The sequence below is a fragment of the Symphalangus syndactylus genome, chromosome 1, assembly GCF_028878055.3.
Source record: "Symphalangus syndactylus isolate Jambi chromosome 1, NHGRI_mSymSyn1-v2.1_pri, whole genome shotgun sequence".
Lineage (NCBI taxonomy): Eukaryota > Metazoa > Chordata > Mammalia > Primates > Hylobatidae > Symphalangus > Symphalangus syndactylus.
In genome coordinates this window covers 102,493,607-102,507,885 of record NC_072423.2, presented here as the reverse complement: position 1 = coordinate 102,507,885, position 14,279 = coordinate 102,493,607, and the positions used below count along the sequence as shown (strand labels likewise).

The 14,279-nt window shown below is 43.4% G+C and overlaps 1 protein-coding gene across 29 annotated transcripts in view; it reads left to right on the top strand.

Annotated features, from left to right (window-relative positions):
* PXK (PX domain containing serine/threonine kinase like) overlaps positions 1-14,279 on the top strand; it is a 100,298-nt gene that overhangs the window by 35,258 nt on the left and 50,761 nt on the right. For 20 of the 29 annotated variants that reach the window (XM_055272787.2, XM_055272793.2, XM_055272768.2 and 17 more), the window contains one exon: positions 324-371. The exons of the other annotated variants lie outside the window; for them this stretch is intronic. In XM_055272787.2, the coding sequence (XP_055128762.1) occupies positions 324-371 (48 nt within the window). The remainder of the gene's footprint in view (positions 1-323; positions 372-14,279) is intronic. 29 annotated transcript variants of the gene reach the window in all.

The window sequence follows — 14,279 nt, the reverse complement described above, 5'->3', positions numbered from 1 at the left end:
CTTTCTAGGTGCCTGGTTAATAAGAAAGACATTTGAAGGGCTGTTTGCCCTAAAAACAAATATTCTCACTTATCTCTTGGCATCTTGTGAATTTGACAGGTATTAACCAGTTTCCCATGGCCCAGCCGACGCTTGGCACTGCTAAGTCTGTTTTCTAGGCTTGTCATGTTAAACAGTTAAGCACCAGGTATAAGCCCTACTACCCTTAGCACAAGTGCCTGAGCTCTAGAATGCCAATATTACTAATACTAATACATATTAAATAAAGAAATGAAAAGAGATAGTCTTTACTGAATCAAAACACTACTTCTTGTCTCTTACAGATTGTTAGAAGATACAGTGACTTTGATTTGCTTAACAACAGCTTACAGGTAAATGTTTTGAAATTCTAATTACACACATTGATTACTTGGGGTGTCTAAAAAACTGGCTGGAGTCCGGGCACGGTGGCTCACGCCTATAATCCCAGCACTTGGAGAGGCTGAGGTGGGTGGATCACCTGAGGTCAGGAGTTCAAGACCACCTGACCAACATGGAGAAACCCCATCTCTACTAAAAATACAAAATTAGCCAGGCATGGTGGTGCATGCCTATAATCCTAGCTACTTGGGAGGCTGAGGCAGGATAATCACTTGAACCTGGGAGGCACAGGGTGTGGTGAGCCCAGATCACGCCATTGCACTCCAGCCTGGGCAATAAGAGTGAAACTCCGTCTCAAAAAAGAAAAAAAAAAAAAAAACTGGTTGGAAATAGCAATATCAAAAACAAGAAATTAGCACATTTCCCTGTCAAAGAAAATAAATTCATACTTTACACAGATGATGTAAAGTATTCCCAAAAATAAACTTTTGGGAATCAACATGTGATTTATAATTAATAGTCACCTTGCCCTTGCAACCAAGTACCATTGTATGCTTACCACAGTCATAGGAGGCTGACGTAATATCTCCTTTTAACAGATGAGGAATGATTGCGTGGATTGCTAGCGTTGCTCACTTAGGTGGAGCTGGGACTCTGAATCTCTTCATTGAACTAGGCTACATATCAGCTCTGCAGATCAACATGCAGCAGTAACTGAGAGACTCAACCTTTTTCTGTTTAACTTTTTTATCCTAAATATGTAGTTAGAAATCCCATTGTTTTAAATGTTCCTAACGTGAGGGCCATAATGGGAAGAAGCATGAGCTGCAAGGTCTTCATCTAGAAACACAGCCAGTGTTGGTAATGGTTAAAGGGTCCAAGAGGGTCTTTAGCACCTTAGGAAGTCCTGCCAATACCAGCCATGTCTTCACTTGGCAGGCGGGTCTTCAAATGCCTTGGATTACTGAAGACTGTTGCGTTCTTGTGTGTCATACTTCAGGTTTGATTGGTAACATAAAACCCTTTAAACCTGAGGAAGAGTGCATGGCTTATGAGGTAAAGGACTCAGCCAGGAGAGAAAGGACTGCTCCCGTCATTGGTGAGCTAGCCATCATCGCTCATTCTGAGTGACCTCTGATCTTGCCCACAAAGGTCAGGAGGACTGTGCACTAGGAGGAAGCATAATACTTCTTTTCCTTCAGAAGGCCACGTTTCGTTGGTCAGACTTCAGAAAATAAGCATTTGGGCCAGCTGTGGTGGCTCACTCCTGTAATCCCAGCACTTTGGGAGGCTGAGGTGGGTGGTTCTCCTGAGGTCAGTTCAAGACCAGCCTGGCCAACATGGCGAAACCCCGTCTCTACTAAAAATACAAAAATTAGCTGGGTGTGGTGATGGGCGCCTGTAATCCCAGCTACTCAGGGGGCTGAGGCAGGAGAACCGCTTGAACCCAGGAGGGGGAGGTTGCAGTGAGCCGAGATTGTACCACGTTGCACTCCATCCTGGGCAATAGAGCGAGACTCTGTCTCAAAAAACAAACAAAAAAGGAAATAAGTATTTGTAGAGCCCACACTTTAACATTATTTATAATGCTGCTGAAAGCATGAATGCCTTGTTTTCCTTTTGAAGAAAGGGGCCTGAGTATCTGCAGATGATTATGTAATTGCCATACTTGTCATGCATTTGACACATATTGTCTTTTTGTGTTTTAATTTTAGTATGACCCATTTGAGTCTTCAGATAGAATATTGGCAGAGATCAGATTCTCATCACTGGGTTTAATTGGTTTTATTTATGGATTTTAATAGCATCTTCTTTGTACTCAGACAAGAGCTGGGCCTATGATGACATTGTAGATAAGGCATCAATGTGCAGTTTATTCCAGCAGTGGATTTTCTCCTCAAGCCCGCCTCTCCCCAGTACAGTGGCCCATGTGACATTTCCACAGTGGTGTAAGCATTTGGCAATTAACAGTGGGCCTACTAACTGTTTCTGCCTTTATGCTCAAGCAAACCTTTGCTTGAGCATAAAGGGGGAGTGATCTTTGTACAATGTCATTCAGCCAGGCTGAGTAAGAATTTGTGGGAGAAATATTTTTGAAATTGAAATTGCCTAGACTTAGCCTCTAAGAATAGAGGGTGGGGAGGAGAGTTTTATCTCTCATTTACTCATACTTTGGGGTGATAAGGTTTCTCCGCAACTCTTCACTTACAGCCTTTTTAATATAGTGAATTTTATTCTTGCTTCAGTGTAATTTTACCTTTTAAAATGGGGACTTTCAAAGTGCATCTTATTTCAAATGCAAATATCCCCATATATTGATGTTGGCTTGTGTTGGGCAGAATATGGCCAGACATCATTTCAGTGGGAGGTTTTACTGGATTCAAGCAAACAAACAGAAGAAAGCACATACAGCTTTTTGGCAGTGAAATAATTTAAAACAATATCCATAAAACAGACCAAAAAGACTCAAACCTCAGAATAAAACTGTGACCATGATTTTCAGTGTCCAATTACCCTTTTGACAGATCAATGAGTTCCCGCTGAAGAAAGAGAAATATAATACACATATGCAGAGTTGTCTGAGTCCAATAGGAACATGTCTAAGTGAAAAAAAGCAGAATGCAAAATTATATATGCCATATAATATAATTACAAGAAATGTTTGGAAAACAGTATTGCAAGTAAATATGCCAAAATGTTAATGGTGAGCCCCAGGTGGCGGAATTATAGGTTATGTCTTTTTCTGTTTTTTTTGTTTTGTTTTGTTTAACATTCTGTACTTTCCAAGTTCTCCACAAACAAGCACATGTAGGCTATGTAAGCGGAAAAACAGAAAAAAGCTGCTTTTTCTTTTTTGAGACGGAGTCTCACTCTGTTGCCCAGGCTGGAGTACAGTGGTGCGATCTTGGCTCACTGCAATCTCCACCTCCCGGGTTCACCTCATTCTCCTGCTTCAGCCTCCTGAGTAGCTGGGACTACAGGCGCCCACAACCACGCCCAGCTAATTTTTTGTTTTTTTAGTCGAGACGGGGTTTCACCGTGTTAGCCAGGATGGTCTCGATCTCCTGACCTCGTGATCTGCCTGCCTCGGCCTCCCAAAGTTCTGGGATTACAGGCATGAGCCACCGCGCCAGGCAAAAGCTGCATTTTCTAAACATTTTTTTTTTTTGAGACGGAGTCTCGCCTTGTCACCCAAACTGGAGTGCACTGGCATGATCTTGGCTCACTGCAATCTCTGCCTCTTGGGTTCAAGCGATTCTCCTGCCATAGCCTCCCGAGTAGCTGAGATTACAGACACGCGCCACCACACCCGGCTAATTTTTGTATTTTTAGTAGAGACGGGGTTTCACTATGTTGGCCAGGCTGCCAGACTTTTTATAGTGAGCATATTTTGTGGAAACAATGAAGAAAAATCACCACCTTATTTTAAATGCAACATCAAATTAGCAGCCATGTAGGGAGACAGCATACAACGAAGAGAAAGAAGCAGGCTGTTGAAATGTTGGGAACTGGGCAGAGAGAGAAAGAACTCAGTCTCTGTTCCTTAGACTTGAGAAGGAACCCAGGCCCTGCCCCTTCCAGTGTTGAGACCTTGAGTCCATCATTTCTTTTTCTTTTCTTTTTTTTTTTTTTTTTTTTTGAGATGGAGTTGCTCTGTCACCCAGGCTGGAGTGCAGTGGTGTGATCATCTCTGCTCACTGCAAGCTCCACCTCCCAGGTTCACGCCATTCTCCTGCCTCAGCCTCCTGAGCAGCTGGGACTACAAGGCGCCCACCACCATGCCCGGCTAATTTTTTGTATTTTAAGTAGAGACGGAATTTCACCGTGTTAGCCAGGATGGTCTTGATCTCCTGACCTCGTGATCCACCCACCTCGGCCTCCCAAAGTGCTGGGATTACAGGCGTGAGCCACTGCACCCGGCCGAGTCCATCATTTCTTCTCTTGGGTTTCACTTTCGCCGCTGAAATAAAGGGGTTGAACTAGATGACTTCTGAGGTCTCTTATAGCACAAATGTTTTGTAATTAGAATTTTATTGCCCATTGTTGACCTTGGAGAGACTTTACTGTACTCCAGGGGACAGCAGGGGGTTGAGACAAATTGAGGGTCTGTTGAAAGCTTAGAACTCCCTAGGATACTGACTGGAATATGGTTGAAGGCAATTTGCAGATCATTAAGATCTGATGTTGGAAGTAAGGAGCGATGAACAGATTGAGGTTGAAAGTTTTTCGCCAGGCATGGTGGCTCACGCCTGTAAGCCCAGCACTTTGGGAGGCCGAGGCGGGTGGATCACGAGGTCAGGAGATAGAGACCATCCTGGCTAACATGGTGAAACCCTGTCTTTACTAAAAATACAAAAAATTAGCAGGGTGTGGTGGCCGGCGCCTGTAGTCCTAGCTACTCGGGAGGCTGACGCAGGAGAATGGCGTGAACCCAGGAGGTGGAGCTTGCAGTGAGCCGAGATCGCACACTGCACTCCAGCCTGGGCGACAGAGCGAGACTCTGTCTCAAAAAAAAAAAAAAAAAAAAAAGAAAGTTTTCTCTCCAGATAAAAGCTAGTTTTCTTGAAACTGTAATATAGTTTGTCATATAATTTTGGGCTCTAAATCCCAATTTGGGAATCATTCCCTGCATTCTATTTTCTTTCTTCTTTTTTTTTTGTTTTGAGACAGTGTCATTCTGTTGTCCAGGCTGGAGTGCAGTGAGCTGAGATCGTGCTCACTGCAACCTCCACCTCCCGGGTTCAAGTGATTCTCCTGCCTCAGCCTCCCAAGTTGCTGGAATTACAGGCGCCCACCATCATGCCTGGCTAATTTTTTTGTATCTTCAGTAGAGATGGGGGTTTCATCATGTTGGCCAGGTTGGTCTCGAACTCCTGACCTCAGGTGATCCACCCACCTTGGCCTCCCAAAATGCTGGGACTACAGGTGTGAGCCACGGTGGCTGGGCTCCCCTTTCCATTTTCACTCTGCAGTTGTGCATGGAACTCTGGGGACTCCTCTGCTGGCTGCCTTGTTCTCTTCTCCTTCTATAAGGAACTCAAGAAGGGAATCCATAGGGCATGTTAAAGAGGAAGGTAGCGAAAGTGAGATGATGAGGCATCCTGGCTTGAAGTCATCAGTGTGGAGGTGTCTAGGAAATCAGTGGCTTAGAGACTTTATTATTCCATGTGTAGTATTTTTTTCCCTCCGTTCTAATTAGCCATTGGAGTTCTAAATTTTCTATTCTGTAATTGGTAAGCAGTTTAGAAATTCTAGGAGAAAGCTGAAAGAGAAAGTAAGTGTCTCTTGAATAATCTTTTTTAAGAGACGGGGTTTTAAAATAACACATATGTTGCATAGTCTGAGTACCTTTAGGAATTTTTTTTTTTGTGAGATCTTAAACTTAGGGCAGGAAAACCACTTCCGGTCTGTCTGACATAGCAGGGACATTATAATTGCAGCTGTTGGCAAAAGAGCTCTTTGTTTCACCTGACAGTTTGAAAGAACTGATGGGATGTCTGGGCAGAGCAATACATTTAAAAAAGTGAAATGAAGCTTGACAAAATGGATTGGTTGAAGCTTGGAAGCCACAAAGTTCAAAACAGATACTTTATGAAATTCATTCTCACATCCCCACAATGAAAGAAAAGGAGCCAGAATATTGGGATTTGAATCCAATTATGTCAGATGTGACTCCTTTCTGAGTGATGTGGACTCAGCTGGGGCTGCTGCTATGCGGTAGTGCAGGCAAATCTGTCGATACTGGGTAATGGTATTTTAAAAATCCTTGATCCATATACAATCAGTTTGATAAACAAAAGCAATTTTCTTTCTTTAATTGAAAAAAAAGTAGTAAATGAACACTGTAAACATTTCACAGTAGAGAAATAAAAATTAATGAACCAACCCACTCCTAGAAATGGTTATTGTTAAGCAGTTGGTGTGAGTTCTCCCAGACATTTTTTCTGTGCCTGCGTAACCATATCCCGGGCTAAGACAGCAGGTTCTCAGATAACACTGTTTTGTTCAACATTGTTTGGTTGTAATGTTGATGAGAAAAAAATAAATCTATCCACGACCAAGGCCACTGTGTGAATGGAGTTTGCACGTTCTGTCCATGTCTACATGGGTTTTCTCTGGGTACTCCAGTTTCTTCCCATGTCCCAAAGACATACAGGTTAGGTGAACCGGCATGTCTGCATAGTCCCCATGTGAGTGTGGGTGTGTGTGAGTGCACCCTGACATGGGATGGGCTCCGGCCACCTGAGACCCTAAACTGGAAACATGGCGTAAATAATTATCTTGTTAAGTTGGCAAAATCTCACCAATGCTAAGCATTATAATTGCTTAAGTAATTTTCCATTTCTTCTGGATTATTTAATTACATTTTAATATCTATATAATTGCTTTAAGTAATGAATGTTAAGTGCAAAAATACACCAAGTTAACAACAGCTACCCTCCCAAATAATAATTGTCTTGTTTTTATTAATCTTTCTTAAATTATATATAGGTAATATTTATTTCATTGTTTATTATTAGACATGTTTTAAGTCTTTAGAAGTTTGCTGATGTTTTTTGACCAGAAATATGCTGTAGGAAGTTAATTCTTGTTTATATAAATTAGCCTGGCTGGGCGTGGTGGCTCACGCCTGTAATTCCAGCACTTTGGGAGGCTGAGGCGGGTGAGTCATTTGAGATCAGGAGTTTGAGACCAGCCTGGCCAACATGGGGAAACCCCATTTCTACTAAAAATACAAAAATTAGCCAGGCATGGTGGCGGGCACCTATAATCCCAGTTACTTGGGAGGCTGAGGCAGGAGAATTGTTTGAACCCAGGAGGCAGAGGTTGCAGTGAGCCGAGATTGTGTCATTGCACTCTAGCCTGGGTGACAAGAGCGAAACTCTGTCTAAAAATAAATAAATAAAATTAATTAATTAATTAGCCTATGGTAAAATTAGTCTTGTTGGCAGGCCGGGCGCGGTGGCTCACGCTTGTAATCCCAGCACTTTGGGAGGCCGAGGCGGGCGGATCACGAGGTAAGGAGATCGAGACCATGGTGAAACCCCATCTGTACTAAAAATACAAAAAAAAAAATTAGCCGGGCGTGGTGGCGGGCGCCTGTAGTCCCAGCTACTCGGAGAGGCTGAGGCAGGAGAATGGCGTGAACCCGGGAGGCGGAGCTTGCAGTGAGCCGAGATTGCGCCACTGCACTCCAGCCTGGGTGACAGCGAGACTCCATCTCAAAAAAAAAAAAAAAAAAAAAAAAAATTAGTCTTGTTATTCATTTTGCTTAAAGTCCCAGTTTGTAAGAACCTATAGACAACATTAAGTGATAACTTAGCATACACACACATAAATGAGATGATCTTCTGCAACTTCATAAAGTAGTTTCAGGAAAGATACATCAGTTGTGTTTTGGGTAATATATTACCCTTTATTTATTATTTATTTATTTATTTATTTTTGAGACAGAGTCTCACTCCATTACCCAGGCTGGAGTGCAGTGGTGTCATCGTGGCTCACTGCAACCTCTCCCTCCTGGGTTCAAGCGATTCTTGTGCCTCAACCTCTTGAAGAGCTGAAATTACAGTCATGTACCACCATGCCTGACTAGTTTTTGTATTTTTAGTAGAGATGGGGTTTTGCTATGTTGGTTAGGCTGGTATCTAACTCCTGACCCCAGGTAATCCACTTGCCTTGGTCTCCCAAAGTGCTGGGATTACAGGCATGAGCCACTGTGCCCAGCCTACCCTTGATTTAATTCATTATGTCCTTGAACCAAAAAATAAAGTGATTAGCTTGGATGTGCAATAGCTAAGTGATATACTTTCTTCATATGTATGCATTTTATTCAGCTAAAAAAGAAACTGCTATTAGATAAAGCCTAACTGTATAAATGAGGCAAATGATGTGAAATTTGATTATCTTATTTGGAAATGAATTATGCTGTGATAGAAAATTTACTCCGTGTATGCTCTGACATATTTTCATAATTATATTTGAGAAATGGGCAATTTAGAATTATCTGCCAACCTTTTCATTTTTTCCAGTATCAAGTTTAAGGTCTTCATTTGGCTGCATCATTGTTGTCTGAAAAATACAGAATGGAACAATCTTAGTTAGGTTTCCCCAATTTAATGGTTTAGATTACATCCTTTTCTGAATTCAAGATGCCCTTCTCTTTAGACCTTACCCTCGATCAATACACATGCCACTGGACTGCTCTAATATAAGCATAAGTCTAGAATAGTACTACTCTTTGAAAGTGACTTTGCTCATTAAATTAAAATGCCGATCTCATGCTTTGCTTTTTATGTTTAAAAAATAAACTCACAGTCCCAGCTACTCGAGAGGCAGGCTGAGGTGGGAGGATTACTTGCAACCAGGAGTTCAAGTGCATAGTGAGACCTGTCTCTTTCTAAAAAAAAAAAAAAAGAAAAGACTAAAAGTTTTAAATAATGTGGAAAATGATAGTAGATTGAGTACCTGTATTTACTTTTCCTCCCTCCCCAAATCAGTCTAGAATAACAGTGGATTGTTTATATACACAAACACACTCTGAAGGACAAACAGAACAGGAGAAGAAAAAACCACAATAAAACACTTTAAGCTGAAAATCCAGTGGGTGAGAGCTAACTGATTAAGCAAATGTAGGAAGGCAGAATTCTGAGATGGGAAGCAGATAATCTCATTGGGTCTCAATTTACATCACAGAACCCCTGGAAGGTTCCAGCATTGGCATTACCAGGTGCTGCCCCCAGAGTGGGGTGAAGGTCAAGGAGTTGCATGTCTGTTTAAGAAGCAGTCAGATCCCCAAATCTCCCATGTCCGTACAACTTATGCCTGCCCTCCTCCCTCTAGCAAAAAACTGTAAGTTTATTTTCTGGAGAGAGTCAAACAGTCTTTAGGCTGGGAAATGCAGGCACATTTGAAAACATGTACATAATATATATGAGGACCCCACTCCCTCCCTAGCTTCCTTCTTCGTCTCAACTCCCAGAATTCTGGCAGTCAGGCTTCAGACTTTTCAGGCAGGGTATTAGAAGATTGTTTTAGGGGAATCTGTCCAGCCTAAGAGGAAAGAACTAAAGGTTTGTCCAGTAAAACAGCTGCGTAGGGTCATCTGATAAAATAAAGCCCACAGTAGATAAACCCCAGGGCACTCACCCAGAGGTTCCAGTCAACTTTTGGTGCTCCACTCTTGAATATGGGCTGATAACCAAGGGTCACCAGACTCCTACAGGACTCATTTTTGTTTCTTATTTAAATGTTTTCATTGGATTTGGACTTCATTTTTCTTCTTCTTCTTCTTTTTTTTCTTTTTTTTTTTTTTTTTGTGTGTGTGTGTGTGTGACAGAGTTTCGCTCTTGTTGCCCAGGCTGGAGTGCAATGGTGTGATCTCGGCTCACCGCAACCTCTGCCTCCCGGGTTCAAGCGATTCTCCTGCCTCAGCCTCCCGAGTAGCTGGGATTACAGGCATGCATCACCACACTCAGCTAATTTTTTGTATTTTTAGTAGAGACGGTGTTTCTCCTTGTTGGTAAGGCTGGTCTCAAACTCCCGACCTCAGGTGATCCACCTGCCTCGGTCTCCCAAAGTGCTGGGATTACAAGCGTGAGGCACCGCGCCTATCCGGACTTCATTTTTTTAAGGAGTATGTAGACATAACTAGTCTGATCAGATACTAGCTTATATATTTTGGTGGCCCTTTATTGTTATTAGTGGTAGTAGTATTTGAGACAGAGTCTTGCTCTGTCGCCCAGGCTGGAGGGCAGTGGTGCAATCTTGGCTCACTGCAGCCTCCGCCTCCTGGGTTCAAGCGATTGTCCTGCCTCAGCCTCCTGAGTAGCTGGAATTACAGGTGCCCACCACCTTTCCTGCCTAATTTTTGTATGTTTAGTAGAGACGGGGTTTCACCATGTTGCCCAGGCTGGTTTTGAACTCCTGACCTCAGGTGATCCACCCACCTCAGCCTCCCATAGTGCTGGAATTACAGGCGTGAGCCACTGCCCCCGGTAGCCCTTTATTTTTATACCTAAGAACTAGTTTACTTTTTCTCCATGTTCAATACTTAGCTTTGGTAAAAATTTGCCACGTTCTTCCTCATCTGTTTTTGAAGTGTTAGAGTTTCACCTGCTTGGTGTAAGTTGCCCTTTAATTGTCTTCCTGTGGATATGTTTTGTAGGACTCTCTGCTTTTCCTAAATTTCACTGCTCACATCCCACAACATTATCTTCCCGTAATTCTGGCAAAAAGGAGACCTGGGATACCTCTGACGTGTGGCCCTTAAATCCCAGTTCCTGTTCATACCTGACTCCCACCAAGAAAGACTTTTAACACGAAAGTGACCAAAACAAATAGAAAAAAAGGAACCATCAGGAAGCAGAAGGTATGCAGTGAGAAGAATGCTTTAGACACTTGAGAAAGTTTGTCTTTTGTCTTCTCAGAGAGATAAGAAATGGTATTACATTCAGGGTGCTATTAAGGAAGAAAAAGAATAGAAAAGAATACTTACAAATAAAAAGTAACAGTAGACAACTATTTAGAAGGGCTAAAAGATAAAGGAAATACTCTTTAAAAAAAAGAAAAGCAAAATACAAAAATTAGTCGGGCATGGTGGTGCACATCTGTAGTCCCAGCTACAGGTGTGCACCACTTGTAGCGGCTGAGGTGATAGGATTGCTTGAGCTCAGGAGGTTGAGGCTACAGTGAGCGGTGATCATGCCACTGCACTCCAGCCTGGGTGACAGGGTGAGAACCTGTCTCAAAAACAAAACAAAACAAAACAAAAAGAGCAGAAAATTAAAAAGATAAAATTACAGGAGCAGTCCAGGAAATCCAACATTGAAAAAATAGGAGTTTCAGTAAAAGAAAGCAGAAGGCATGGAGGGGAAGAAATAATGACCTAACAATACAATAAAATGCCAAAGAACTTGAGATTAGTTTTTAGTCTGAAGGGACTGAGTGCTCAGCATGAGGGATGAAAACAGACACATGAAAGTCACAAACTGAGGTCACAGAGAAGATCCTGAAAGCTTATGGGAAAACAACAACAAAAAATGGATCAAGAATCATTATGGTTAGCTGTGTGTGGTGGCATGCACCTGTAGTCCCAGCTACTTCTGAGGCTGGGGTGACAGGATCTCTTGAGCTCAGGAATTCGAGGTGACAGTGGGCTGTGATCACGCCACCACACTCCAGCCTGAGTGACAAAGCAAGACCCTATCTCTTAAAAAAAAAAAAAGGCATCAATATGCTTGAACCTTTAACAGCAGCACTATAAACTAGAAGACAACCAAATATTTATTTAAAATTCTGAAGAAAGGCTGGGTGAAGTGGCTCATGCCTGTAATCCCAATACTTTGAGAGGCCGAGGCAGGCAGATCACTTGATGTCAGGAGTTCGAGACCAGCCTGGCCAACAGGGTAAAACCCCATCTCTACTAAAAACACAAAAATTAGCTGGGTGCAGTGGCACATGCCTGTAATCCCAGCTGCTTGGAGGCTGAGGCAGGAGAACTGCTTGAACCCGGGAGGTGGAGTTTGCAGTGAGCTAAGATCGCGTCACTGCACTCCAGCCTGGGTGACAGAGGGAGACTCTGTCTCAAAGTAAGTAAATAAGTAAATAAAGAAATAAATAAAAATAAAATTCTGAAGAAAATGTATTCCCAACTTAAAATTCCACATCAACACTAGCTATAAATCAAGTATAAGGGGAGGATAAAGACATCCTTATATATGCAAGGTTTCAAAAAAATGTATCTCTTGCTCTCCTTTTTAACGCCAACAGAGGGCCAGGTGTGGTGGGTCACGCCTGTAATCCCAGCACTTTGGGAGACTGAGGCGGGTGGATCATGAGGTCAGGAGATCGAGACCATCCTGGCTAACACGGTGAAACCCCGTCTCTACTAAAAATACAAAAAAATTAGCCAGGTGTTGTGGTGGGCGCCTGTAGTCCCAGCTACTTGGGGGACTGAGGCAGGAGAATGGCGTGAACCTGGGAGGCAGAGTTTGCAGTGAGCCGAGATCGTGCCACTGCACTCCAGCCTAGGCGATAGTGCAAGACTCCGTCTCAAAAAAAAAAAAAAAAAAAAAAGCCAACAGAGGGTACACTCTACCAAAAACAAGGGAATTATGTACAAAAAGGAAGGTAGGGGATACAAAATGGGATTTAGTACAACAAAAGCAAAAACATCTCTAGGATAAGGATGAAAGGAGGTCCCAGGATGCCAGCTTTGCAGCAGTGTAGGGACCGCCAGTCCTGCTTGGAGTAGGTTGTTGGACTCTGGAAGCTACCCTTCAAAAGATAAAACTGACGCAGCTGTGCATCTGAGTGTGTTGAGAGAAGGCTTGGATGGAGACTTTCAAGTTGAATAGAAAACCAAAAAAAAAAAAAAAAAAAAAAAGACTACAAGTTGCTGTAAAGGAAAAGTTAAGTATGGCTCTAGCTCAGTTGTGAATATTATTTACTTAAGGTAAATGTGAATATTGTACCAAATAAAATTATAATATAATGATGTCAGGAGGATTAGGGACAGGATGTGTGTGAGATGAGGTCAGGATTGTGAAAGAGAACTTAATCCTCATCTTCCATAATGGGAAATCTACAGATAATGCCTAAAAATGAAAAATCAAGCCATGAAAGTATGAGCATTCCCCATTGTCAAAAGATCAGCTGAGAGACTCGAATGTAGCTATCTTAGGGGAGCAGAGAATGGTTATGTCACCTGGTAGGGATGAGGGGTGTCATGGGACTGCCAGTAATAATTTAAGAAAGTGAGTTACTCTTGAAATTATGTTTTTATGTAACTTTAGTAAAAATAAAAGCACAGATATGGGATTTCCGGCCAAGATGGCCGAATAGGAACAGCTCCGGTCTCCAGCTCCCAGCCCCAGCGACACAGAAGACGGGTGATTTCTGCATTTCTGCTTGAGGTACCGGTTTCATCTCACTAGGGAGTGCCTAACAGTGGGTTCAGGACAGTCGGTGAAGCGCACTGTGCGCGAGCCGAAGCAGGGCGAGGCATTGCCTCACTCGGGAAGCGCAAGGGGTCAGGGAGTTCCCTTTCCTAGTCAAAGAAAGGGAAAACAGACGGCACCTGGAATATCGGGTCAGTCCCGTCCTAATACTGCGCTTTTCCAACGGGCCTGGAAAACGGCACACTAGGAGATTGTGTCCCGCACCTGGCTCGGAGGGTCCTATGCCCACGGAGTCTCGCTGATTGCTAGCACAGCAGTCTGAGATCACGCTGCAAGGCGGCAACGAGGCTGGGGGAGGGGCGCCCGCCATTGCCCAGGCTTGCTTAGGTAAACAAAGCAGCCAGGAAGCTCGAACTGGGTGGAGCCCACCACAGCTCAAGGAGGCCCGCCTGCCTCTGTAGGCTCCACCTCTGGGGGCAGGGCACAGACAACCAAAAACTCAGCGAGAACCTCCACAGCCTTAAATGTCCCTGTCTGACGTGGTTCTCCCAGCACGCAGCTTGTGATCTGAGAACGGACAGACTGCCTCCTAAAGTGGGTCCCTCACCCCTGAGCAGCCTAACTGGGAGGCACCCCCCCAATGGGACAGACTGACACCTCATTCAACCGGGTACTCCTCTGAGACAAAACTTTCAGAGGAACTATCAGACAGCTGAATTTGTGGTCTCACGAAAATCCGCTGTTCTGCAGCCACCGGTGCTGACACCCAGCCAAGCAGGGTCTGGAGTGGACCTCTAGTAAACTCCAACAGACCTGCAGCTGAGGGTCTTGTCTGGTAGAAGGAAAATTAACAAACAGAAAGGACATCCACACCAAAAACCCATCTGTACATCACCATCATCGAAGACAAAAAGTAGACAAAACCACAAAGATGGGGAAAAAACAGACCAAAAAAACTGGAAACTCTAAAAAACAGAGCACCTCTCCTCCTCCAAAGGAACGCAGTTCCTCACCAGC